Below are 25,340 nucleotides of genomic sequence, written 5' to 3'. Positions count from 1 at the left end.
TGACTTAAGAGCATCTAGTAGCACACAACAAAAAGCAGAGGAAATAAATCAGTAAAATCTATACAGAAATTTGTATGTATTTGTACAAAAACACAATAAGCAAGCTAGAGACATGTAAAATATAATTCTGTCTACTACCAATTTGGCCTTTTCATAATCTGCAGCCCAAACTCTATTATGATCTTGCCATTTCAATCCAGACCTTTGACTTCCACAAAAAGGCTTTAGGGAAAAAACTGCTTATATTTAGAAAAAGCTTTGAAAGGTAAAACTACCATAGAATAACATTATCTTTATCTTAGCAGACCAGTCACAGAGTTCAAACTGAAATGGCATTTCATGCTCAGCAATAACGTCTCCATTCGTAAATGGCACGTGGGGCATTTATACAGCTGAAAACCAGGGATTAATGACTGCAGGATTCCCAGTTCTTGAGTTGACAGAGGGGATATTTTCATGGAGGTGACACTCATGGGCTTTCAGAGGCCTCCCCAGCCCAGAGCTGGCATTTATAAATCACTAAATTTAGTGACTTGCTAAAGACTGAGCGCACACTGCACATTGGCATAAATCATATCTAACAAAGGACACCCCAGCAGAGGGGCTGGGAAGAAGCCCCACAGTCTTACAGACCCTGCAAGGGAGGGGGAACCATCCAGGACTGGTGTTTTCCTTCAGCCAAGAAAGGACATGACTGGTTTTAAATTTCTAGACAAAAGAAACAAAGCTTCACCGTTCCCTTCCACACAATGGCAAACCTTCCCCTTTGCTACCTGTGCCTGAGCACTGGAACTGAGAGCAGCTGAGGAGTGAGAGCTGCAAAGAGCCAAACTGCCTTCACAGCCATTCTCCTGCCCTCTGATGAGTTACTCTTGCATCACAAGATTTTCATCAGCAATGTTACTAAGCCAAGTGAAAGACTGAATTTCTGCTACCTCCAAACCCCCAAATCTTAACATTGGGTGCCTGAGGCCTGTTTTGCCTTGCAAGAAATTATAAAAATCTTTTGTCTCTGAAAACAGAAAGATTTGGGGTCACACAATAAATCTGAATAAAAAAAGAAAGCACAAATTTTGGCTAACAGCATTCACACAGATGCTTACTGGTGACCTATTGTGTTCAGTAATTTACCCACGTGCCAAATCCCTGAACACTGAGCTAAGGAAACTGCTTTTTACAGCTATAAAAAATATTGACGATTCCAGAGTCACCACTACACTCAGGAAAAAGCAAGGTGTGCAGTACATGCAGCCATTACCTCTTCTGCAAACTGCTCTGGGATTGTCAGAGTATGCAAGTTGTAGCACTCAGCAGAAACTCTTAATGGAGAGCATTTAAAACAAAATCTGCTGAAAGTATGTAAAGGATAGCTTACAGCTGAAAAATGGAAATACGTTAAGAGAATTGTTGAGAGAATTCCTAAGCTTTGGGCCCTGAGCTTTACTTTGGATTTTTTTATTAGGAAGAGCAAAGATCTGTGCTCAGAATAAGGCTCCATACTCAAAAGGTAACAAATAAAGTGGATTTTTGAAAGCAACACAAGGCTTTGTGCTGCCCCATCCCTGGGAAACAATTCATCATCAGGGATCCACACTGGTCCCAGGCAAAGGCACCCACTGGGCAAACTGGAAATCCAAGGTCCCAGCAGCAGAGCTGCCAGAGCAGGATTTGCAGCACAATCCACAACCAATTCATGCATCTCCTGTGACACTGGGGCCCTGGAGAAAGAGTTCCAGAATGAACCTAGGGATGCATGGATTGTTCTGGCAGCCTGCACTGCCTGGTGTCCTGAACCCCTCAGCTGCCCTGCACTGAACTCCTCACCTCCAAACTCCAGCACCCTGCTAACAGCAGCTACTCAAAGCTCTCCTCCCTTCAGACCTGAGCTGAAATGGTATTCCAAATTCATTGAAATTCCAAATTCCAGGAATTCAAAATTCATTGAAACAGTGAATTCTGTACTGAATATTGGCTTCTCAAACCAACAGGAATCTTTACACTGAAATACACAGACAGGGAAAGCAGAGAAAACTCCTGCTGTTAAGGTACCTGCTGTATATTTGGTACTCCAGGAGTGCCAAAGCAACGTTAAGCAAATTGTGTTTAAAAGCCTTTTTCTGTTCTAGCTGTTTACAGTGTTCTAATGGTAAATATGGGAGAAAAGATGAATGATTTATGACTGCTCAGTGTAAAAAGTCAAACAACATATTAAAACAATGCTTCATAGCATGGGGAAATGGAGTTAAGCAGACCACTTTCATGGTGGTTTTTTAGACAGGAAATGCATAGATTTTTGACAGGGAAAAAAAATCTAAAGATAAAGAGAACGGTGTTAAACGTTGTTAAACCTTTATTTGGCCTACAGCAAAAGATAAAGCTCATTCTGTCAGATATCTAAGAGAAAAAATCTAAAGAGATGAAAACCACAGCTTTTTAATTTAAGTAATTCCCCTTTACAAATATTCTCAGATGAGACTGAGTGAAACCCTCCACCGAGCTTCATCCTGAAAACAAAACTATTTCCAGTCTCTCTGTTAATATGAAAGTGAGCAGTGCTGATCAAGTGACAGAAAAACAGTGGAGGAGCAGGATGGATCCTGCTGCTTTCCTGAACATCTCTGAATTCCCTGCTCCCAGGACAGCAGCCCCTTCCCTTCCTTGCTGCAGGTGTAATGGATGGCACATTGCTGCTCAGGCAATTGCCCTGACCCAGTTGTGCAAGGAAATAAAGAGCCCCTGAATTGACTAAGGAGTGTCACAAGGACAGAAGGAAAGATTGGCTAAGGGAGCACATTGGCAGCTGGAGGAGCATCCTCAGGTGCTGCTCAAGGAGAATGTACATTTTAATTTGTAGCCCATTTACTGCAATAGGACACAAGTTTAAGACATGCCATGGAGGACAAGGTGGCAATCCAAGCAAAGAAAGGGAAAACAAGTTTTCTGTATTTCTGAGAACAAATAGCTGTCTCTAGCACCACATCATTGTTTTACTATTACCACCTAATACAAGAGCAGACTGGAAGTGCAGCTGTGGTCCACAGAATATTTGGCATTTCTGGCCCAAGCATAATCCCTCAAGTAATGAAAAACCTATTTCTATTTCTGCATCCTCGCTACTCTTCATACTGAAGAGGCTGCGTCTGTCTCCCATTTATTGAAGCTTATTCTTCATCTAGACAGCCAAAGCTGGTTTGTATTAGAAATTAGGTTTTAAATCACTATTTTTCTATTATTTGTTTTAGGATTTTCAAGAAGCCTCGAGAGGTGCAGAAAAATTCTGCTGGTTGGAGAAGACTAATGCTGTTCATGAGCCAAGCACCAAATCCCTAAACACTTGCATAAGAAGTTTGATACTTTTAAGGTTCAGATTCTGGCCATGAAGACAACATGCTAACAGTTAAAGCTACATGAAAATGTTTTTTAAAAAAAGTCAAACTACCCCTGCAAGAGTAAGACTAATCAGATCCCTGAGCTTTTCTTAATGAGCAGACTCCATTATGGTCTCTCTTTTCTCATGTGGTTGGAGTTTTGCATTTCAGTGATTAATAGATTCTCATGATGCAAAAGGGGGATACGCATGAAGAAAGAAACAACAGGTAAAATACATTTTTGGCTCAATAAATCAGATGAACCTAAATTGCATCTCTTTTCTCTTGCTGCCCCCTGCTACCTTGTGGCCAGTTTTAACAGGATTCTCTATTTTCAGGTCCCATCTCAGCACCACATTCTTACCAACATGCACAGGTCTCTCCTTGGAAAAGGCTTGGATGCTAAAGGCACAGTAACCCATCACCATGAGGTACACATGGGGCTTTGGTGCTCCATTTCCCAGCTCTGGTAATTTTAGTGTGCCTGCTGTGAAATTGCTTCACTTCTCTTTCAGTCTAAGGTTCTTTTGCATTTTCCAGAGACCAGCAAAAATGTCACAAGTTCATATCTACTCCTATATTACCTTGGGATAGTCGCTGTGTACTCCTGACATTTTCCCAGCATTCATTAATTTTCTCAGCATATCAAGCACTATTTACCTCTCTTTTAAAGCTTTTAATAACTGAACACAGAAATCCTCTAGTGACAGAAGGAGTCTCTTCCTTCTGCAAAAGAAAATATTACCCTTACAACTCCAATTCCAACTGTCAGGAGCAAAACCTGAGGTTGTTGACAACCCACCTTCCTTGGATTGAACTAACTCCCCTGGAATTACAGATGAGTTTCATGGTTCCATATTTAGGAGGCAACTTGTAGCAGAAAAGATCCCAGTGGAGAAATGAAATCTCTTGATGGTTTTGGAGGTGCTGTGAGTACAATTGCATATAAGTCAGTTTTTTATGTGAAGTTGGGATCCTGAGCAGCAGCAGTGGATCCCTGGCATTCTGCTGCAGCCAGCATGGATGGGGCTCTCTGAGCAGCCCCATCCTGCACCCCCAGCTCATTGCTCACCCTCTGCACCCCCAGCTCATTGCTCCTTGCATTAGAGACCTGCAGCCACCTGCACCTCGCAGAATGTGGAAGCCTCTTACAGGAGAAATGAGTGAATTGAAAGAAGAAGATGCAAATATACAGAAAATACAAAAGAGAGCTGCAGGGATAGTGCACTACACCCAAATTGAAACAAAACAGCTGTGAACATGCAGGGATGAGCAGCATCTATGGAACAGGCTGTCTGACCTTTCCAAGAGCCCTGTCTGCTCCAGGCTGGCTCCTGCAAGGCAGGTGAGGAGCCGCAGACACACCTTGTTATCCAGCACGTGGGGAACCTGCTCTGCCACACTGGCAGCAGCATGTGGAAACATTTTCTGTTCTGTGCTTTTCTCAGAAAGTGTTTAGTAAGAAAAATGTTGGAGGAAATCAGCTGATCAACCAACCAGCAAATTAAAATAAAGCTTGAAATTCAATTAACTGCAGCACTGTTATGCATTATGTATTGTACATTTTAAAAATTAAATATGACACAGAGGGATAAATCTGGACACCCCAGAGAAGAAAACAAACTAAACCTAGAGCATATTTACAGTTTTAGGTAAGGTTCTGTAAGATCAACATTAGAGAATGAAATTCCTTTTTCATTCAGGAACTGCATTAATACAATGCTTGGCTTTCCTAGTAATTATTTAGTAATAGCCAAGATAAAGACATTAAGAGTGTTTTATAATCACACAGTGGGGTTCAATACTGATTCTCTCATTATCAAATCTGCTCAACATACAAGTCAAAACATGATTTTTCTAACCAACCACATTCTTCACTTTGACACTGTAATCCAAGCTTCTGATGTCAGAAATGATTATGAGAAATTCAGAGAGTTTGCTGACTATAAATATACATGCACCAGTCCAAAAGGGAGCCTCTCCTTCCTATGCACATTGCTCTAATAAATAAAATAATTATATAAAATAATTTTTGGCCTGCCTCTACCCATTCAAAGCAGCCTGTTGGACCTCCAGGTCATGAATAAGATAAAGCCACACACAATCTCTGTCCTTGGGGCTCTGCAGGAGCAGAGTGGACATAAGAGATGACCCATTTGGAGCAGAAGAGACATCCAGAGGTGCCTTCCAACACAAATTATCCTATAACCTTGCAAACCCAAATCTGGAGTGCAGAATTCGTCCTGGGGGTCAGACAGGTTGTCACAGAGGATGTCATTTTTCCTGTTTATAGCTACAAGGCTATCTTGTAAGGAATTAATAACAAGGCACAGCATCACACAAATTTGGTGTATTAGCTGTTCAAACTGTCTGACCTTGGCAAGTCAATGACTTTATTACTGGACATACAGAATATATATGATGGCTGGGATCTGAGCAGTGACATGAGAAGGCAGGTCAAAGGCTGATGCAACACTACATAAAATTAAACCCCTAATAAGCAAAAGCCGAAATAAACCTGAAAACTGTTTCTTAAACAGCTTTTAAAATCACTGAGCTCAATTCATCCCATTATATTATACGATGAGTAAATTTTTCTGTGATATTTCATTTCTCTTTTAATTTGTTCAACTTATTTGCTCTGTAAGTTCCCTACTCTGTAACCATGTCTTATTATTTTCACAAACTGAATTTAATTCCAATTTTTTATTTTATCTTCCTTCAAGTTCCTTGAATATTCTTTGAATATTCTCTTGTCTCTGTAGTACACTTAAGTATTTTCTTATTTGTAGGGTTTTTTTCCATGACATTCATAATGCTGCTTTAAGAGCTACATTAGCCACACTTACAAAATCCATGTCTAATCTTTCCAGACTCCATGAGCTCACAGAGCAATAATTCTATTCCTAAAGGCAAATATGTACTGCTATACTTAAATAAATAAAATCCATAAGCACACTGAGTGCAAAACAACACAGTGAGTCAACAAAGAAACACAGCAACAAATAATCAATATAAATGAATCTATAAATGATCAACTGGTGATCTCAATCTAAATAACTGCTAAGAGAGCAATGCCTCCCCAGGAAGAAATGAGACATTTTACCCTGGTATTGAACATTGACTTTTCAGAGGGAATGACCACAGCTTTATTTGATAGGTATCTCTGACTTGGCATTATTTAATCTTCAATATCCCTTATGCTTACCCTTTCCCTGAAAAATGGCCTCAGCTCAGTTTGCTGGGCTGGGTTATAAAGCATGTCTCACTAAAATATCTCAACGTTTTTTCATCATTTCCCCCCCTGGCTTCCTGCAAGTCTCATTCTGCATCTATTTATCTCTGCTATCTCTTTGCCCTGACAAAGCTGTGTTCTGGGATTAAATCCTAGGCCACTAAAACATTCATAATATTAGGTATTTGCACTGATGAAAGTGAGAATAGGCTCTGTCACACAGCCATCATGAAATCTAGCATATTTTCCAGTTTGTGCATGGGAGGATGGCAAGGGCACGTGAAGTACAACCTGTACTTCACAGCTGAGAGACAAAAGAGAAAGCACCTCTGAGGAAGCCATTCTTGCAGCTATGATTAAAAAACTCAAAATTTCTGTTATATAAATAATTATGTTATAAATATAATAAATTACTACTAATAAATGACTAATTGTAAACAGCATCACTCTGTAATATCTGGGTTGGCCATTTCTGTCCTGTCACATCACAGTGCTCATTTCCTTGGCACTAACCTTGGCCAAGCAGATGTTTTGAGCAGTGCAGGCACAGCCAGGACAGCGAGCTCTGGCCAGGCAGTTGTGTTTCTTTACTCAAGTTGAAAGCAATATATTTTAACAGCTCCTGGGGAGCACTACCAGCATGTGTGAAAAACATTTCCTCAGACCCATCCTAGATTGCGCTGTGCAATTTGCATTAACAACCCAAAACGTGCCCTGAAAGCACAACTCCAGTGACACATGGAAGAAAACATTCTGTGATCCTCTCTGTCCCTGTCTCCTGCCAGGGCTCAGCCTGGTAGCTGAGCAAGAAAGGTTTTCAACTGCAAGAGCTGAGTATCACTGGCCAGGGGTGTATGTACAAATCACAAACGGGACGGGGCTGCTGTGGAACATGCCTTGAGCTGTTTTATTGTCCAGCATCACTCTCATTACATGGTTATGACAATGGGAAGATGCCACCAGCTCACATCCCAGGCAGCAGACCAAGAACTTAATGTTACAACTTACTTTATAAGTTTTTTGACTAATCACACAAAGCAAAAGCATATTGACAGTAGTTCTATCCAACCAGTATAAGCACATGTACCTTTGGTTAAACAATGCTTGCTTATTTCAAATACAATACCTGCTTGTAAGCCTTAAAACACAATGCACAGAGCTCTATTAATTATCTTCAAACTTCCTAATATCTTGCTAGATAAACTTTTCTGTAGCTTAGGGAGTTATTCTAGACAAATGTTAATACACAGACCATTGTTCTATTTGTCTTTGCTTTTCTACTTTTTCAATAATTTTTCTGCTGACCTATCTCATGGCTGCTGCTCAGCTCTAATCACAGTTCTACTGCCTCTGGGGCCTGCCTTTTGCAGCTTTCCCCAAACCCTCTGATTTTGTAGATTCCCACACTAAGCTGAGCACATGACAGCACTTGGGGAGTCATGGGAACATTGGGCTCACTCCAGTTTGAATTGCTGAATTTCATGGTATGGAAAGACAGACAGTTCTGTACCACAGACACAACTGCCCAGGCTGTGAGCCTGCCCTTCCACACTGAAATCCTCCTCCTCTCCTTCTCCCAAAAATCTCTGCTAGGCAAATCAGTACTACATTGGCTTTTCCTGGAACAGATCTGCAGATCAAGCTTTGGCGTTTGACTCAGGAAAAGCCCAGGAAAACCATAACCAAGGAATTTCATGTCAGTGCTCCTGTTCTTTGTGGCATTAAGCACAAAGTCCAGCTGGAGCAGCTTGTCTCCAGGAGAACTGTCCTGGTAACATAATGAATCTCACACCTTTGGGCTGTGGAACAGGGAAGGGATACTTATTAGGCTAAAAAGCCACATCTGAATTTTCTGGACACAGGCACCAAAACTCCCAATCCTAGCACCTGTTTTTTTATGGAATGAAGCCAGATTGTTTTTCCTAAAACTCCTCAGAGGTAGCATCAGACAAGCTCATTGAGCTCTACCACGCTTTTCTCACTCAGATTGACTGATAGCAGTCAATAAGAATCACTGAATGTGTGACATTTAAAATATGACAGGCATATTCTAAAATTTAATTATTGCCCCTAACTGACACCTATTTTCAATGCAAATTTAAGAACAGAACCTTCTGTCATCAGCTAATCTTGCAAGATGCAGCATTCCCTTGGTTTACATTGATTTCAAGTGAATCTGATTGCAGTGATTGGCAGCCAGATGCCCTCTGCCTCTCAGAGGTTCCAGCCTTGCATGATTCTCCCTTTTTCAGTCTGGCTTTCCAAAATGTCTAGCAAATTTGATTTCAGCGAAGTCTGGACAAGACAAAGGCTGTGGTTTTCTGACTGCACAAGCAATAAACAAACGCAAGATAAGAAATCAAATGAAATGGAAGCTCCTGTTTGTAAAGTTCAACTCAGAGAGAGAGAAAAAAAAAAATGGGTGCATTAGACAGGCACTTCTGCAACCTATTTTGATGAATCCTCATCTATGGAATCAGAGTCAAAAACACAACCTGAATTAGGTGTGGAAGAACTTACAAACATGAATGAACAACAGACTTCATCCAAGCTCTTACAAACTGACTCATTTGAGGGAAGAAAATAAGTTGATATCAACACTTGAAGGATAAAATTTTATGCAAACTGTACCATGTACAGATATTTGATGCAAAGATGAGACTTCTACTTCCAAGTCAGAAATCCTAATAGTTTTTTTTTGTCTGACTCTTACACAAACAAAGGAAAACTTCTTTGGTACAAGTGGAAAAACTACATAAATTAACCATTTATTTCCCTATATCTTATAGTCTGTGAATAACTATTTTCAGGTTCTTATTTCAAATTCTAAAAGAAGGACATTTTCATTTGCTTAATTAACTGCCAGACCCTTTGGCAATTCAGTCCTTTCTGTGGCCCTGAGGTGAATATATTATTTCAAGTTTATGCAGAAACCTGAAATTTATCTTAAACCTCATGTGTCTTTAAGGTCAAATAACAGTGAGGAATAAATTACTAATAATACTTTCAAGTGCCACATAGGCACTAAAGGTGTGGTGCAAGATTGCTGCTCTCATAGTCTATGCAATTTTTCTTTACTTTTTTTTTGCATCTTCTTGCATATGATAGCAGTTAAAAATAGCATCAATATCTATAAGTTTCAGTGTGAGTATCAAGACACTATTTTCAAGTGAAACATCTTTAAACCCATCACAGCTTTTAATTTCCACAGGAAATAACAGTCCAGTGTTTTGGTTTTTTTCCCTTCAGGAAAGTCTAAATATTTAAATTACCATATTTTTAATGTACTGACATGTTGATGGTCAGATGTTCTTTGATGCTCAAAGATAGATTGGCAGAAATCAGAGCAGCATAGGGGCTTACAAAAATGTGGTATTTATGTTTGGCAGCAATTACTTTGTGAAAAATGCAAGGTGACTCTTTTTACGCTCCTTCTTTCTTCTTTTTTATATTTTTCTCCTCCAACTTTGGCATGAATCAAAAGAGCTAAAAACTAATTTAACATGACAAATGCTTTCATCACTCCCTTAACCTCTGAAGTGAACACTCTGACAAAGACAATATGTGTGCTATATGCTTTCCTTTTGACACTTTATAAATTACTTTCTTGTAACTGGGTTTTACCACCAGCCCAATATCTTCAGCATGTCCTAATTTGAATGGCTGCTTCTACATTCTTCATATGTCACCCCTGGATAATAGGAATAACTCCTGGGCTCTGTGAAATGGTGCAGGAGTCTCAGGGAGGAATGGGACAATTTCATTTCCATCCTGCATGCTGGAGTTTACCAGAAGGCTGTGCAATACTAGCATATAATACTCTGAATTTTGTCCACATCTGGCTATTGAGGAAACAGGGAGCAGTGACAAACCTGGCTTTACATGTGCAGCCACCCCTGTGCATGCCATGTAATGGAAAAGTTAATTGAAGTGACTTTTTTCCTATTCTCTGCTATTAAAAACAGTACAAAAATTGGTCATAGAAGCATCTTAAAGTGCTCTTTCACACACCCCATCTGCACTTTTCCCCTCTCTAGTCCTTTAGCAAGAAGACCAAAAGTCACCTGCTTTATTTTCAACCTGGTGAATTTGATCTGTGTTAAAGTTTCTGCAGAAACCTTGCCAGTGCCAAGGAACTCAGACACAGACCAGTTTGTCTGAGAGGGAAAATGTCTGCACACAAAACCCAAATGGGTGCCCTAGCACACTGCACCCCTGCAGAATTTTCTCCCAGACATCAGTCAGGGTAATTTGCAGAGAGATATTTAGAAAATTTCAGATAATAGTGGTACTGACTGGCCTAAAAAGGAAGAATCTACCTAAATAGCCAGACTTTGATGACATATTATGATATAAACCATCAATCTATATGCAACTTAAAAAAGAAAATAAAACCCCAAGTTACCTTCTAACAAGGCATATTGCCATTATTTTGACAAATGTTTAACTTAAAATCTCAGTAATATCTTTATTTAACATCAATTATGAAGTGTGGAAAAAAGTTGCAAAGGTTATTTATGCACTATGAATTTATTTTTAGAGCATTAAACATACTGCTTTTTCATTTCATTCATTGTATTTTTAGTTGTGTTTTGGAGGAAAGGCAATAGGAATGCCTAATAATTTTTAAAATATTTTTCTTTTCCATCAGTTATGGCTTTTTTTTTAAACTTCTCCTTTAAATTACCCTTATTATAATTTTTTTCATGCCAGCCATAATCTTCTGTTATCTCAAAGCCCCATGTTTATACCTGTGGACATCATTTTTTTCAATGATACACTCATATCAACTCTCCCATCTCTTTTATGATAAGACAATTCATTTAGAAATCCCGAGGAGTATAAGAACTTCAAAGTACTCTTTGAATATAATTTACCCCATATTTGCCATCACTGCCTTTTGCATTTGGTCCTGCAAGAGTCTGGACCAGCATTGACACAGTCACATTCCCACAGATACCCTGACAGACCTAAGGAGCAGAAACCACTGGCTGCAAATTTTGATGAATTTTTCCATAACTCTTACTTTTAGCTAATGTAATCCCAGTGATGGAACCTCTGCTATGGTAGAGAGCAAGAAATTTTCTTTGTGGACATGTAAGGCAGAAATACAATAGCAGAACCTTCAAAGCCTTTCCTTTTTTTCAAATCAGGAGATGATTTAGCACCTTAAGTCACACTGTTGGAGGACAGCAAGGGTTAGTTTATAGCTGATGGTCTTACTCCTGCTCTTTGTCATGTGCAATGAATTGTATGATTTTTTGCTGAGAGTGAAAGAATTAATTTAATAAATGGCCTACCAAAGGCACTTCACTTTTACCTTTCTTTTCTTCTCATGCATCTAAGGCTACAGCGCTGCTTTTTTGTTTTTTCTTTTCTCTCTCTTCCATCACTTTAAATTATGATCAAAGTGGATCTATCAAGTTTATTCATAGGATTAATTTCAGCTATTTTCTGGTTGTGACATGTACTTATTCTTTCCAATGTATGGCATGAAGCTTGTCAGGTAACTTCTCATTATTTAAACCTTGAGCTAACACTCTCTCCTAAACCCTTCTTTGTTGTGTTCACTACCAGCTCTATTGTGCTCATCATTCTTTCAGCTGGAAAGAAGACCTCAAAAACTTCTGTCAAAATGGATCAGTTATGTCGTTCCTTGAAATGATAGATAATTCATCAATTATTAAGAGTCAATACATTGCCTTACATTCTCTCTTGTCTTAAAAATGAAAGCGTAAAAAGCAATAACCACATTGCAAAGCTTTGCTTAAGATTAGAGCAACCTAAATACCAAGGAAAAACCACATTTCATAATCCATCACTTCAAAGTTATGCACATGATTAAAATGTTCAACTTGCAGTATATCATTTCCCATGTGCATAATCACTCTAACAGGGAGCTGCTGTATGATAACTGTCAACTTCAATGAATTATGTGCTTTCCAATCTTTTCATTTAGACACCAAACTAAGCTTGTTATTCTTCTGAAGCTTTCTACAGGAGAAATACAGAAAGATGGTTAGATCTGTAGTAGTCAGTGTGCTGGGATGTAGGTCTGGACTAAACAGACAGCAGGGATAGGCAGCCAGTTCTCTCCTACTATTGTATAACTTAATCATATATGGAAGCTCATTAGTATGAAAAATGGGGTTTTCTTAGAAAATGGTGTCGATCCTGAAGAGTCAGGTTATATAGGATCAGGAAAAAAAAAAAGAAAAAAGAGAGAAAATTCAGCGCATCTTTATATAGATCTTTTGAGTGCTATATCTGAGAATAGTTTCAGAGAGGAAATAAATCCCACAAAGAATAGGTCTGGAAAGTATTAACGGAAAATATTGTCAAGCTACCATAATTTTGCCATTTACTCAAAGAGCCTAAAGAGTGTGCAGCACTTCAGTGTCATCAGCATATTGTTAAAGGCACTTTAAAAGGTACAAAATACACTGTTAGTTTGTGTAGATACCTAAAAAAAGCCCTCTACAACAACAGAGAATGAGAGAGACCAGGGGAGAGTGAGGAATTCAGAAGTTAATGAAATTAATTAAATTAAGAAAGACAAAATCTCAGCAGCAAGTTGCAAATATCTCAAAAAACCACAGAAAGGATTAGAACCAAGTGTGGTCACTATTCACATATGAATCATGGGAAATAAACACAACATTCAGGGTTTCTATATTTTTCCTTAAAAAATGCTAAGGATGAGTGGAATAGGGAAAAGAATTGCATGCAAAATGGAATCACCTTATGATTCAAATGTAACGCCATCAGGATTTAGGCACACAGACCAATATAGACTGAGAACTAGTAATCAAAATAATTTTGTTTTTTTTATCTAAAGACAGAATGTGACGGTAATATTTGAATTCAAATGCCACTGGCTTCTGTTCCTTATATGAATTCACCACCTATCACATTTTTTTTTTCTAAATACTTTTTAAACATATGGCACTACATCAAAAAGTCATTAAATCCCTCTGTTTGGACCATTTATGAGATGTGCATATCTGACACCTAAAGTTAACACTGCACGTTGAGAATCCTGAATCAATTTCTTGCTTCCACTGCTCTTACAACAGTGAACGTGACTGGAACATTTGATTTTCCCTCATTAATCAGTATAAGGAATAATAATATTCTTTGCTCACTGCGAACACACATTTTTGAAACACATTGACCATCCTTTCATCTGCTGAACTCTCATTTTGTGACACAGCCATGTGATTGGAGAGAGGAAACACAGCCTTACCTATGAAATATGCTAGCAAGATGGCAAGCAGGACTGCAGCAGCAATTGCAGATAAAGCAGCACATTTCCAGCTACAGTACTTGGAGGGTTTTTTCAGCTTGAATGCATTCCTGGAGAATGTATTTCTAGGTAACAGCCTGGGAGGTGGAGTGTAAACTGTTCCTGAGGTCAGCGGGTAACCAGGGGAAGAACTGCTGAACAGTGGAGTAGTTCCAGAAGATGTCTTAAACAAGAAATGCCTGAAAAACATAAAATGGAACAGAGTTGAAAATGGCAAGTCCTGTAGTTAAGAGAGAACATCTCCTACTCCTGCACCATTCCAGCTGTCACAGCCTGGTAAATTCAACCAAAAAGGATTTTGTAAAAGAAATAGAGAAATGAAATTTCTCCTCTTTTTTTGCTACCAGATCCTAACAGCTGGCACTAAAACACAGTGTCAGGATATCTTTCTTAATCTTTTCTGTAATTAGATGCCACTTGACCACATACCAGCTAAAACACCAGCATGACCCATGTCTGGAAGTTCTCTCTGGAATCCACCACTCAAAAAATGTCTTAAGAAAACCACACTGAGTCTCATTTACACTCTTGGCAAAAGCTCCCAGCAAAACCACTGAGAACATACTGAGCAAAACCCATAGTCCTGTAGGAAAAGATCTTGCCAGAATTAGAATTAACCATGATTTTGTGCTTTAACAGTACACAGGTTTGGTTTGAACAGCTAAGACAATTACCAGCAGCACAGGACTCAGCAGATAAAACCAGGATTTCAGCTGCCCATACATTGGTTAGGAAGAAAATAATAGAATACACTCAAATGAATCTCAGAAAATGCTGTCAACATATTCCAGACAGAGGAAATGGAGAAAGCAAACTGGAAGACTGATTTCTTTACATTAACTTCTCACAGTCAGGAAGAACTGACTACAAACAGTTCCCAGTAAACAATAAAAACAGAAGCACAGAATAAAGGCTGTGGTCTTACAGAAAGTCACTGGGTTTAGGACAGAGAGCTCTCAAGACTTGCTCCACACCCTCTCCCTTCACAGCTCTGAAAAACAAGTGCTTCTTGGAATCAAACAGAATGAAGACACTCAGTAATCTCCAAAATCAAAATCACAGCCTAAAATAACCCAGGTCTGACTTCCAATGTAAAATATGTTGAACATTTTTATTCAGATACAATCCAGCATGTCACTCTCAAACCACCTGTTAGAGCTTTAAAATCCATGTCACTCACTGACAACAACAATTTGGAATTTGGAGGCTGAAATGTGTTTCCCAAGTCTGCTTTCCAGCCCACCATCATGAATGTGCCTACTGTCAAGCATAGATTAGTGTATACCTATTCTACAGAATAGCAAAAGTCATTTTAAAGGCATTTTTTTGGAATATTTGTTTTGAAATAAAACCCAGAGCATAAGAGATTGCACAGAACTTGCATACAGGTATAAGACAGTAATAGGAAGGCTGGCTAGGCTCCCCAGATTTCTGATTAAACGTTTCCATTTGGAGAAAACCTCCGGAAATATGTTTTTGTGTTTTTTCTTTTTTAATGAATCAATTATAAACTCTATTAACGAACAAAAAAAAAATCACTTTGACATTGCATTTGTTATTGGTTTTTAAACTTCAAGTGGCCTTGTTCATCCCTTTCAACAGTGACCAAAATCTAGTTTGTTGTAGAAAATACACAAAAACCGTGGCAGTATCTATTCACTATCATAACTCTTTCTTTGTGCTTTGAAGAACTCAGATATGCAATCAAACTTAAATTAATTCTAACCAGTTACTTCATAGAAACATTGGGGTTTTTTTTAAAAAATAAAGCCTGCCTTCTTTTTTTCTTTATCAGTAAGGGATATTAGAGGTTAGAATCCTTTTCTGCACACCATAGGTGATCTATGAAAAAAGCAATAAAGGCAAATGCTAAAAGAACTCCCTTTAAAATTACCAGCCTTTTAAATTATGAAAAAACATCTTTCAGGTAAAAGAAAGCAAGAAATAAAGAAAACCTGATGTCCTGAATCCTTCATTTTAAATGGTTCTTTACTTTGCAACAGTACAATTAAAGTAACTGCTGGGAAAACGATGTTGTGGGGCTGGTTGTGCCACACCAGATCTATTGACTCTTCTGCTCCTTCTGTCTGGGCAGAACCTGATTAATTGGTCAGCAGATGCAGGTTTGGTCCTTTCCAGCTGCTCCCCAGGGCTGGGAACACAAGATCACTTCCATGGTTGGATCCAGGGAGTGAAATGACACCGAGCATGAGGAGCAAGGGGGAGAGACCCAGAGAGACCAAGGCAGGCAGGAAAGCTCCTCTCTCATCCAGGATAATTCTGCCTCATCCCAGGACTCCTCCTCTGAATCCTCAGGGCAGGAATGGCCCTCTCAGGTTTGGACAGAAGGGTCTACAACAGACAGTTCTCACCCTTTCCCTGCCCCAAAGCAGATCTTTCAGAACCAACCTCGAAATTGCAGTCCTTGGAACTGTCTTTATCTGAAAGGCCTTTAAACCCAGGAATTTTATGTCCTCTTTAGCTGAGAAGGCAGCTACAGCACCAACAGAAATTTTAATATAAAGCATTGTTAAAGTAAACTCAGATATATAATGAAACTCTGCTCCCATTAAAATTGAATTAATGAATATCCAGATATGCTTTAATAGAACATGTCAATCATATCCTGTTGCATGTGAGAAGACAAAAAATGTAGAACAAAAAAGCAGCTCCACCGTGATCCACTTTGAGATACATAAAATATATAAAGAAAACCAAAACACTTATCCATGCAAACAGGATCTCTATGATATTGTTAAAACTAATCAGGACTTGGTAGAAGAAGAAAAAGCTGAGTGAAAAGGAGAAGATGTCATTCTCAAAGCAAAAAAGACAGAATGTCATTGGATAAACCCTGAATTTGTCACATTTTGTCCTACCCAGGCATTTCAAAAGCTGAATGTTCATTGTCTCAATACGAGGACACCTGACAAAGTGCAGCTATCAGACATCTCACCACCTAAAAGTACACAAGTTCTGCCTTCAAAAGTTAAAAAAGACAGTTAACTAAGATGTGTTAAATGTCCCCCAGGACACTTTGGAAAACTGGCAGTGCATTCCAAAGCTGGGGGCCAGGTTAGCAGATGAACCCTAAATCCCAGCAAAGCACCCCAGAAATACTGGGAACATAATGGACAAAACACTTGGACCTCCAGAGTTTTAAATCTAGATTCAGCTAGTAATGGAAATAAATTGACTTGTCTCAACTCTATCCCTAAAGCCAATGATCTATAGCCATATTTTTATGTGAGATTTGACATGCTCTGGTACAACCAATTGTCTGTGGGCTGAAGCTGCACAGAGAGAACATGAGCATTTATCAACATTAATTACAGCCTCACAGTGGTAAGGCTGGGAGCATTTTACAATGCCTGCTTATGAAAAGAAATGATCTGATTTGTACCAGTTCACTTAATTTCAAATACACTCCATATAAGAATTAAAAAATTGTATTCTCTGTCTTACCTGTTCACCTATCAAACAAATTATGAAAAACACATTTTCTACCTCACAATTAAACATTAGCAATTTGAATTAGACTGGGACTAATTTTCCATTTTGAAAACATGGGAATAAATTTGCTAAGTCTCAGCCCAGTCTCCCTTATTTCTGTGGATCAATAAGACAATTCCACACTGAAAAATTCACAAAATATGGTTGCCAGCCTATGATGATTCTGTTATTTCAGTGAGCTTGAAAAGCTGTGGAAGGAGCTTGGGTGCTGCCCACAGAATAGGAGTTTATTCTGTAGCTCAGTCTGTGCTCTGTTCTCCTCTCCCAGGCTCTGGCTGCAGAATTTGGGATTCTCCAGACTCAGGATACTCCAGAATTCAGAATTCTCCCCCTCTGTTTCCAGCCCTGATGCTGTGGGGTCACTCCGAAGGTGACATCTGGGAAAGTTGAGCTTTCCAGGGGACATCTGAGCACTGCCCTGTGCACTAATGGCAAAAGCTCTATTTTGCTTTCTTCATTAATTCAGAGCTCTCCCTAGCATGTGCTGCTTTCCCACAGGTCAAAAGGACCTCTGGTGTTCAGGGAATAGTGGTCTGACAGAGACTGTATTAACTTCCATATTCTTTGAGAGAACAATCAGCTTTTCCCCCCCTCCTTTCCGGACAGATTGTCATGGCAGCACACTGCAAGAATGACTGGAGGAAAAAAAAAAATTGGTTTTGCGATGAAAAACTGTAATAGAAAGAAAGAAAAAGACATTTTCTAACATAAATTGCTTTTTTCCCTCCTCATACTGTCCTAAACTTATTCTGTAGGAAAAAAGAAAAGAAAGACATAGGGAGAATTGTAATGCTTAAATTGTCTTTTTTATATTTTATAGGGTTTTTAATAGTAATTAATAAATAGAAAAGCTACAGGTCAAGAGAATGGTAACAGCTCAATTTAGTTGTTCTAGGACTTAAAAATATCTTCAAGCTGTGGTAAAATCACATCTGTCTATCATTTTATTGGACATTTATTCTTAGCAGAAAACAATGGGCTATAGAACATAATACACTGGCTTTCATTGTGATTAAAAAGAAACCCTTCTGCAGTTTTCAAAGTCTTCCAAAAAAGTAGCCATGAGTCATTTTATGTCAGTGGAACCCTCAAAGTGGCTGCCAAATTCAGACAGTGAAGTTTTATGGAACATTTCTGACTTCCAAACAAAAAGAAACCAAGCCTGAAGAAAACCATGAGCTGTTCTTATGCCTGTTATGGAAAAATGAACTCTGAGGGGTAGACTGGTGCAAGCTTTGGTTACCCGTGTCTCAGTTTTTCCCCAAACCAGATTTATTTGTATGTTCTCTCAGCTTTTTGCAGAAAACATGGGACCACCAGCCACATTTCCACAGCTGAGGGCTGATGTGGCAAAACTGCACACAAGTTTCCACCCTGGAACTCTAAAACCATCAATAAAGCTTAACAAGTGTTATCTATTTGTATTTAAATGGTCAAGTTACAAGAAATTGACTCAATTTTGTCAAATCCACAGACTCAACTCAGCAAGACAGATTTTACAGTGGAAAACTGTTTCAAATACACATCTGTATAACCCACTGGGCATTTTCCACACCTGTGTGTTGTGCACCCCACACCCAAATAAATGCCTGTGGAAACAGAGGACAGTTCTTATTATACCATTTCAGTGATTTTCAGCCTGCTGAAGATACTGATACAGAACTAAGGAAGAGTAATAGTAAATAAAGGAATTTGCTACACTGAAGAGTAATTCAGGATGAAACCTCAGTATGACTGCTGCCACACTTGTACCCACTGCCACCTCCTGACCCTTGCAGCAGCCCCCAACACCCAGAGCAGCTCCAGCTCCTTAAAACCCTTGCTGATTCCTTAAGGTTGGGTTCTCCACACCCCAGGCAAAGTGCTCTAAGGACGGCAGAGAGCAGAGCAGTGTCACAGGCTGCTGAGAGCACCAGGCTGGCTTGTCACCACTGCCACCCTCCAACAAAGGCACAGCTGGACGTGTGAAGCACAGTAATTGAACACTGCCTGACAGCTGGGCAGGGTGCTGGACAGAAAGGCAGGTGCCAACCTTTGGGCACCTTGATCTGTCATTTCATGAAACAAAAGCAAGCAGGCATTGCTCACAAAGGCACAGAGGCAGAACACCTGCACTGTGCGATGGCTCTGTGTGGGCACCTCTCCACAGGACACCTGCTCTTCATCTGCAAGCTGAGATCCTCTTGGAAACACTTTTATCAACTTCTCTTCTCCCTAATTCCACTGTGAGCTGAGCCCTGGAGCATTCTCTGGGGGCTCTCACCACGTGCTCCCAGCTCTGGATTGTCCCCACAGCCCTGCCCTGTCCCAGGCTGCTCAGAGGCTGCTGAGCTGTGAGAGAGGTGGAGAAAGTTGAGGTGGAAAATATAGAGAGATATATCTATACAAAATATATAGACTGCTGAACTGGGGATCACAAGCAGCTCAAGAATTTGAGATGGAGAACACCAACTTGGAAAGGTATAAAATTTAGAAGGGGAGCTTGCACATGGCAGCTGAGCAGCTCCAGGGGCACCCATCACGCTCCTGACTGGTGGCTCTGTGGTCCAAAAGATTCCAGGTACTCTGCAAGAGGTGTGAGCCCACTCACTCAGCCTGTCTGCCTGAATTCTACTCAGCTTTTGTGGGAGTTAGACAGTCAATAGCCAGCTCTGCCCTTTAAATTGATGAATCTTCTTCTTGCACTACTGTTTATTCCTCAGGAACAGAGCAATCAAACTGCTGGTTAATGCTTAGTAAAGATTAACAGTCACCGCTACAGACATAAACACAAAAAAATCAGAGTCTATGCATGTGTATGTACATGAAATTATAGCAGGATCAGTCAGCAGATCCACAACATTTAGGAGTTCTGAATCAACTCAGCTACAAGAAGTTTCTCTTCTTAATCAGGAAACCTTGTGTCTTTTTTTGCCATAGGTTCTGAGTAGTTGTTGCATAGTGCCAAGGGATGAAGTGCAATAATGCCTCCATTTGTTATTCCAGTGGTGAGGATTATGATAACAGTGTTTTGCATTTCAATGGGTCCATGCAGTTTTAACTTTCTACATCAATTAATGAACATCATTTCAAAACACTTCTATTTTAAAAGGCATACATGTAAGCTCTCCACTATCTCTTCACTCAACTACTCACTTAACAAGAAAAAAAAGAAAAAGTACTAACAGTGCTACTTCAATTCTATAAGTAATAGAACAGAATAATAAAACTCAGAGAAATTTATCAGTCAACACATAAGCTTAAATAAAGAGGAACTAAAATCACATAATTCTAGACTTTTCTTCATAAAGACCCTAAACATGCCTGTCTATTCCTGTGCAGTCACTCACATTGCCTGTTCACTCTGCGCAACCCAGAAGTTAAAAATGCAAACGACAAGATCATGAAAACATGCAATTATCTGCAATCAGTAAAAACTTCTCTGAGCTTATGTGTACGTGAGTGGGAGTACATCCAGATCGATTTTCTGAATCATCATTATGTATCCTGCTTTTGTAGTGTTCCCTTCCCCCTTTTCTCCCTCCTATTCATGCCTATATTTCATTTGTTATGAAAATGATACTCCAGCAGCCTGCTAAAAATGACCTTTTTCCAGTGCTTTTGGTATCCTCCAAGTACATGGCCCAAATGTGTTTAAAGTCCTTGGAGATGCTTCTGACTGTGCTTTCCTTGACTCTTTAAAGTGCTTTTGATTTTTAGACAGGCCCAGAATCCATCTATGCAGATTCCAATTATTTGCAAAGTCCCCACAACCTTTCTGCAACCTTGACCTGCAGGAGCAAGAGAATGAAGGAGTCAGTTCTTGCCCCAGCCTTCAGTCTCAGAGATAGAACCTGCTCTAGCATGTGAACCTGCAGCTGCAAGTAAACGGTAAGAGAAAGTCACAAAAGACAAAGCAAAATTAGAGTGAGGACTAGTTTCACTGCTCCAAGTAGTTGTTTGTCATGCCCAATATATCCTAGGAAATCACATTAACAAAAGGAAAGGAAATTTTGTTTCACTGTTCTGTTCCAGAACATTTTGCATCATGTACAAAGATATCAAAATATTGAGACATCATTGAAAATAGGCAGACAATTGCAGAGAGCAGTTGTAGCTTGGAACTTCAACACATTCAGAAACTTCAAGTTTATATATTCAGTTCAGAAGTTCTGCAGCTGATCTTGACACCCAAACGTGGTACAAAATGTGAATGTGGTATTAAGGACATGTCAGATATTTAATTCTTTCTTAAAAAATTAAAATTGCTTTCTCCCACTGTTAAATCCCTCTCCTCAGTGCCCTATTCTTGGCTTTTTTGCCTTGACTGCCACAGGCTGTGCCCAGGCTCTGAGCACTGTGTCCATTCTGCACTGCAATGAGCTGGAGCACTGGGTGCAGATGTTTCCCAGCTGTGCTACCTCACAATTTTGAGTTCAAGCTCTGCATGGTGCACACTGGGATCAGCTCACGTTGCTGCTCCATCCCTTGTGCTCCCACTGCTGTCCTCAGGCTCACCTGAGTGACTGTACTGGAATCAGACTGGCAAAGTAACAAACACAGCTTGAACCCCAGGAAAAGGCAAATATTTTGAAGAGTTCTTTCAAGGTTCATAGCAATTCTTTTCATGTTAAATTTTTGGATTCCTCAATCTTTAAACTGAACTTGGCACAAATGACCTCAGATTTGGACCATTGGTCTTATACTACAGTCCACAAGATCTAAAGAAACCTATTTCATAACCACCACAAGGGTGGCCATCATCCTTTCTCCTGAAACACAGAAGAAACACTAGGATATTACAGTATTCCTTAAAGTCTAGCATCACATCCTCGTGAGCAAGCACAAAGAAATTACAGACATAGATATAAAATTATCTTTGCAGCTGAAAGATTTGGACCAAAAATATTTCAAATTACGAGGCTAATTATGAGAACTGAAGAATAAGAGTAATTTCTATTTAATTCTACCCTTTTTTTTCTCCTGAATTAAGTATTATTAGTTATAATGGTAACAATTATTTTCACATCAATATAAAGTACTGAAAGAGGCATTAATAAACCAGGCCATCTCAGTGAGAAATCCATCCATGGAAGCTCCTCTGCTCCCCTCCCTCACCAGTCATCCCAGTGCCCATGTGGGGCTCTCATCCCAGGGGATTCCTGCTGTGTGAGGAGCCACAGGAGCCTCCCCTGCAAAGCCATCCCTTCCTCCCTGTGCCCTCAAAGCATTCCCAGCTTTACAGCAGAGCTCTGCCCCTCTGGCTGTCAGGAGGGAAGGGCACCCACCCTGGGATGCTCAAAGGCTGTATTTTCACCACACATCCCCCTGGAAAGCAATGATTAAAGTAGCAATAAAGGAACATCTCTCAACTGGAGAAGGTAGAAACCAGCACTTTGTTAGGAGGAGGAGGAGGAGATGCTTTGAAACACACTGCAAGAGGACAATAAAAGTTAAAGAGCATTAAACAGCAGCTCTGAGCCTAAAGGTAAAGCAGCTAAATACTGCAGAAATGAACCATAAAAATAGCACCATAAAAATGCTACAGCCATGCATTACTGTGTCCTTACTTAGAGATATTTCAACCCTTCCATTACAGGCCCTTATTTCAAAGAAAACAGAGTGATTATGCAGCCAGCCTGGGAGCCTGATGCAGCCATAAAGCAGGGAAGGGAAGGCACAGCCCCTCTTTGTTTACCTGAAGCAGGAACAACCACCCCAAAATCAAGCACACATCACTGGAAATGTTCCAGGCCAGGTTAGCCAGGGCTTTGAGGAGCTTGAACAAGTGGAAGTTGTCCTTACCCATCGTGATCCTTAAGCTCTTTCCAACCCAAACCATTTTTCAACTCTAAATAAGCACAATTAGGAACTCTGCACAGGCATGTCGCAAACTCAGAACTCCACTAGAAGCAATGAGCTGCTGCAATACAGATAAATGTAATTATGTAACAAATACAGCACCACAAAGGATCCACAACGATTTGGGCACAGTTGCCTGAAAAGGCCACATGAAAACATGTGCAAGCAGTAAAAGCTTCCTTTACATCACAAAGTAAATAAACCAAATGTGATTAACAACCTCCAGTCAATACTGAAAGAAGAGATAGAGAAAGGATATATTTGGAAAATGGGATGTCTCCAAACAGTCTGAATTTAGCCCAAACTGCCTAAGACAGCAAAGGAACAAAGGGAAGGTTAAAATATTCTTACCAGAAAAAAAAAAAGAAAAAAAACAACATGCAGACGTGTGTTGTATTATTCAATGGTTTCAGCACTTGGTAGTGTTAGATAAAGAGACATCTGGAATCTAAATTGTGATCTGAGTTTTGTAGTGCTGACACAAAGCATTCCCTTCAGACAGCTCAGGTGCCACCTTTTGTTTCATAATCACTAACGTGACCACTTGCACATCGTTGTCAGTAGAGAGCAGAATCTACTGAAGGTAACTGAAAGATGAAAACTGAGAGTTATGAAACCCTCTCTTGATAAAGCAGGTGCTCTCAGTGCTGGCTTTGCCTCCTGAGTGCTCCTCTGCTGAGATTAATAAACAGATAACAAGGTAAAGAAATTAGAGTTGTGCACTGTGAAGGGGCAGCATGAGAGGGGTCAATGTTGTGCAACAAGATAAAGCTTTAAAGTAAATACTGAAGTAAAAAGCTACCAAAAATATACCTTATTTTTTTTGTGGCTATTGGTATCAATGTAGATGAAACACCAGTTTTATGGGGGAAGAATTACAGGCTAATTCTGAAAGTCTCAATGATTTCACAAGCATCAGTTTCAGTCATTTTTGAGTTAATATTCTTGTGATGAAACTTGTCATCAGGCCCTGTCAGGTGTGTAATTTCAGAGAAGAACTAAAATCGATCCTGAAGCAGCTCTGGAATAGTTTTGGAAGACAGCAATTCTGCCAGGACATTTTCTAATAGCTTAATGCTTGCCTGTGACAAACCTGTCTTCCAAAAAGCCCCAATTAACTGTCGGGCATCCTGCAAGCTCCAAAAATAACAGTATTCACAAAGTAACCTTTGTCATGTACACACACACTCCCAGAGGCTGCAGGATAAGAAAAAAAGAGAAGAACCAAAGTCAGTAAAGGCATTCACAGTCACCTCTGGCTGGGAATAGGTACAAAATCAGACAGTAAAAAATCCCAGCCAGACAAATGCCCACTGCTGTGGCTCAGGGATGCCAGGATGATGGCAGAGAATCCTTTTGTGGATATACCAAGGAATTCCCTCCAGGTAAAGTGATTGGTAAATTGGGACAGTCTTGAGCCTTCAGAAATGATATATTTCAGATACTGTTGTACCCAAGAAGAATTCCATACAGGAAGAGGCAGAGCAGGCACAGCACACTCTACACCAGAATTAACAGTAGGTACTAACACTGGGCAATGAACCACACTGCAAGAACTAATCTGGCTGAAAAGGACCATCACTTCTACCTTGTAATTCTTACCAATAAATAACAAATTCAGGATGTCCAAATTAAGTTCTATAAAGTAGCAGAGGTTCTCACAGAAGTAGCAGTTCAGAGTTAAGGGGTTTTTGAGAATTTTTTTATTTTATTTTATTTTTAATTTGGCCAAAGTTAGCTCCAAACCTTCAGTGAGCAAGAATCCCTTTCCTTCCCTTTTCTGGCCATCTCAGTTTTGGATAACCTGAATTTGCTTTCCACTTCTTCATGGCACCCATGTTCCCATTTTAGCAGAGCAGGACAAAGTGAGGGCAGCTCCCTGTGCACACCCCAGCCCAGGAGAGACTCCTTGCCCCTTCCAGGCTCATTTCCTCCCCATGGATCTGTAACCCACCACTGATTAACCCCGGAGTAACACCAGCCTCGGTGTTGTCAGCTCCAGCCCCAGCTCCTCCCAGAGCTCCAAACCAGAGAAGCAGTCTTTAACCAAGTGTTGGAGGGGCTGGGCTTGGTCTGC

The 25,340-nt window shown here is 39.9% G+C and overlaps 1 protein-coding gene across 22 annotated transcripts in view; it reads right to left on the bottom strand.

The window, feature by feature from the left end:
• The window catches only part of TENM2 (teneurin transmembrane protein 2), a 1,510,370-nt gene that overhangs the window by 149,550 nt on the left and 1,335,480 nt on the right, over window positions 1-25,340 (bottom strand). For all 22 annotated transcript variants that reach the window (XM_074551980.1, XM_074551988.1, XM_074551987.1 and 19 more), the window contains one exon: window positions 13,850-14,088. In XM_074551980.1, the coding sequence (XP_074408081.1) occupies window positions 13,850-14,088 (239 nt within the window). The remainder of the gene's footprint in view (window positions 1-13,849; window positions 14,089-25,340) is intronic.

This window comes from Zonotrichia albicollis, chromosome 15, assembly GCF_047830755.1.
Source record: "Zonotrichia albicollis isolate bZonAlb1 chromosome 15, bZonAlb1.hap1, whole genome shotgun sequence".
In the NCBI taxonomy this organism is placed as follows: Eukaryota; Metazoa; Chordata; class Aves; order Passeriformes; family Passerellidae; genus Zonotrichia; species Zonotrichia albicollis.
The sequence above is the reverse complement of the archived record's forward strand: the minus strand, read 5'-3'. Positions and strand labels throughout refer to the sequence as shown.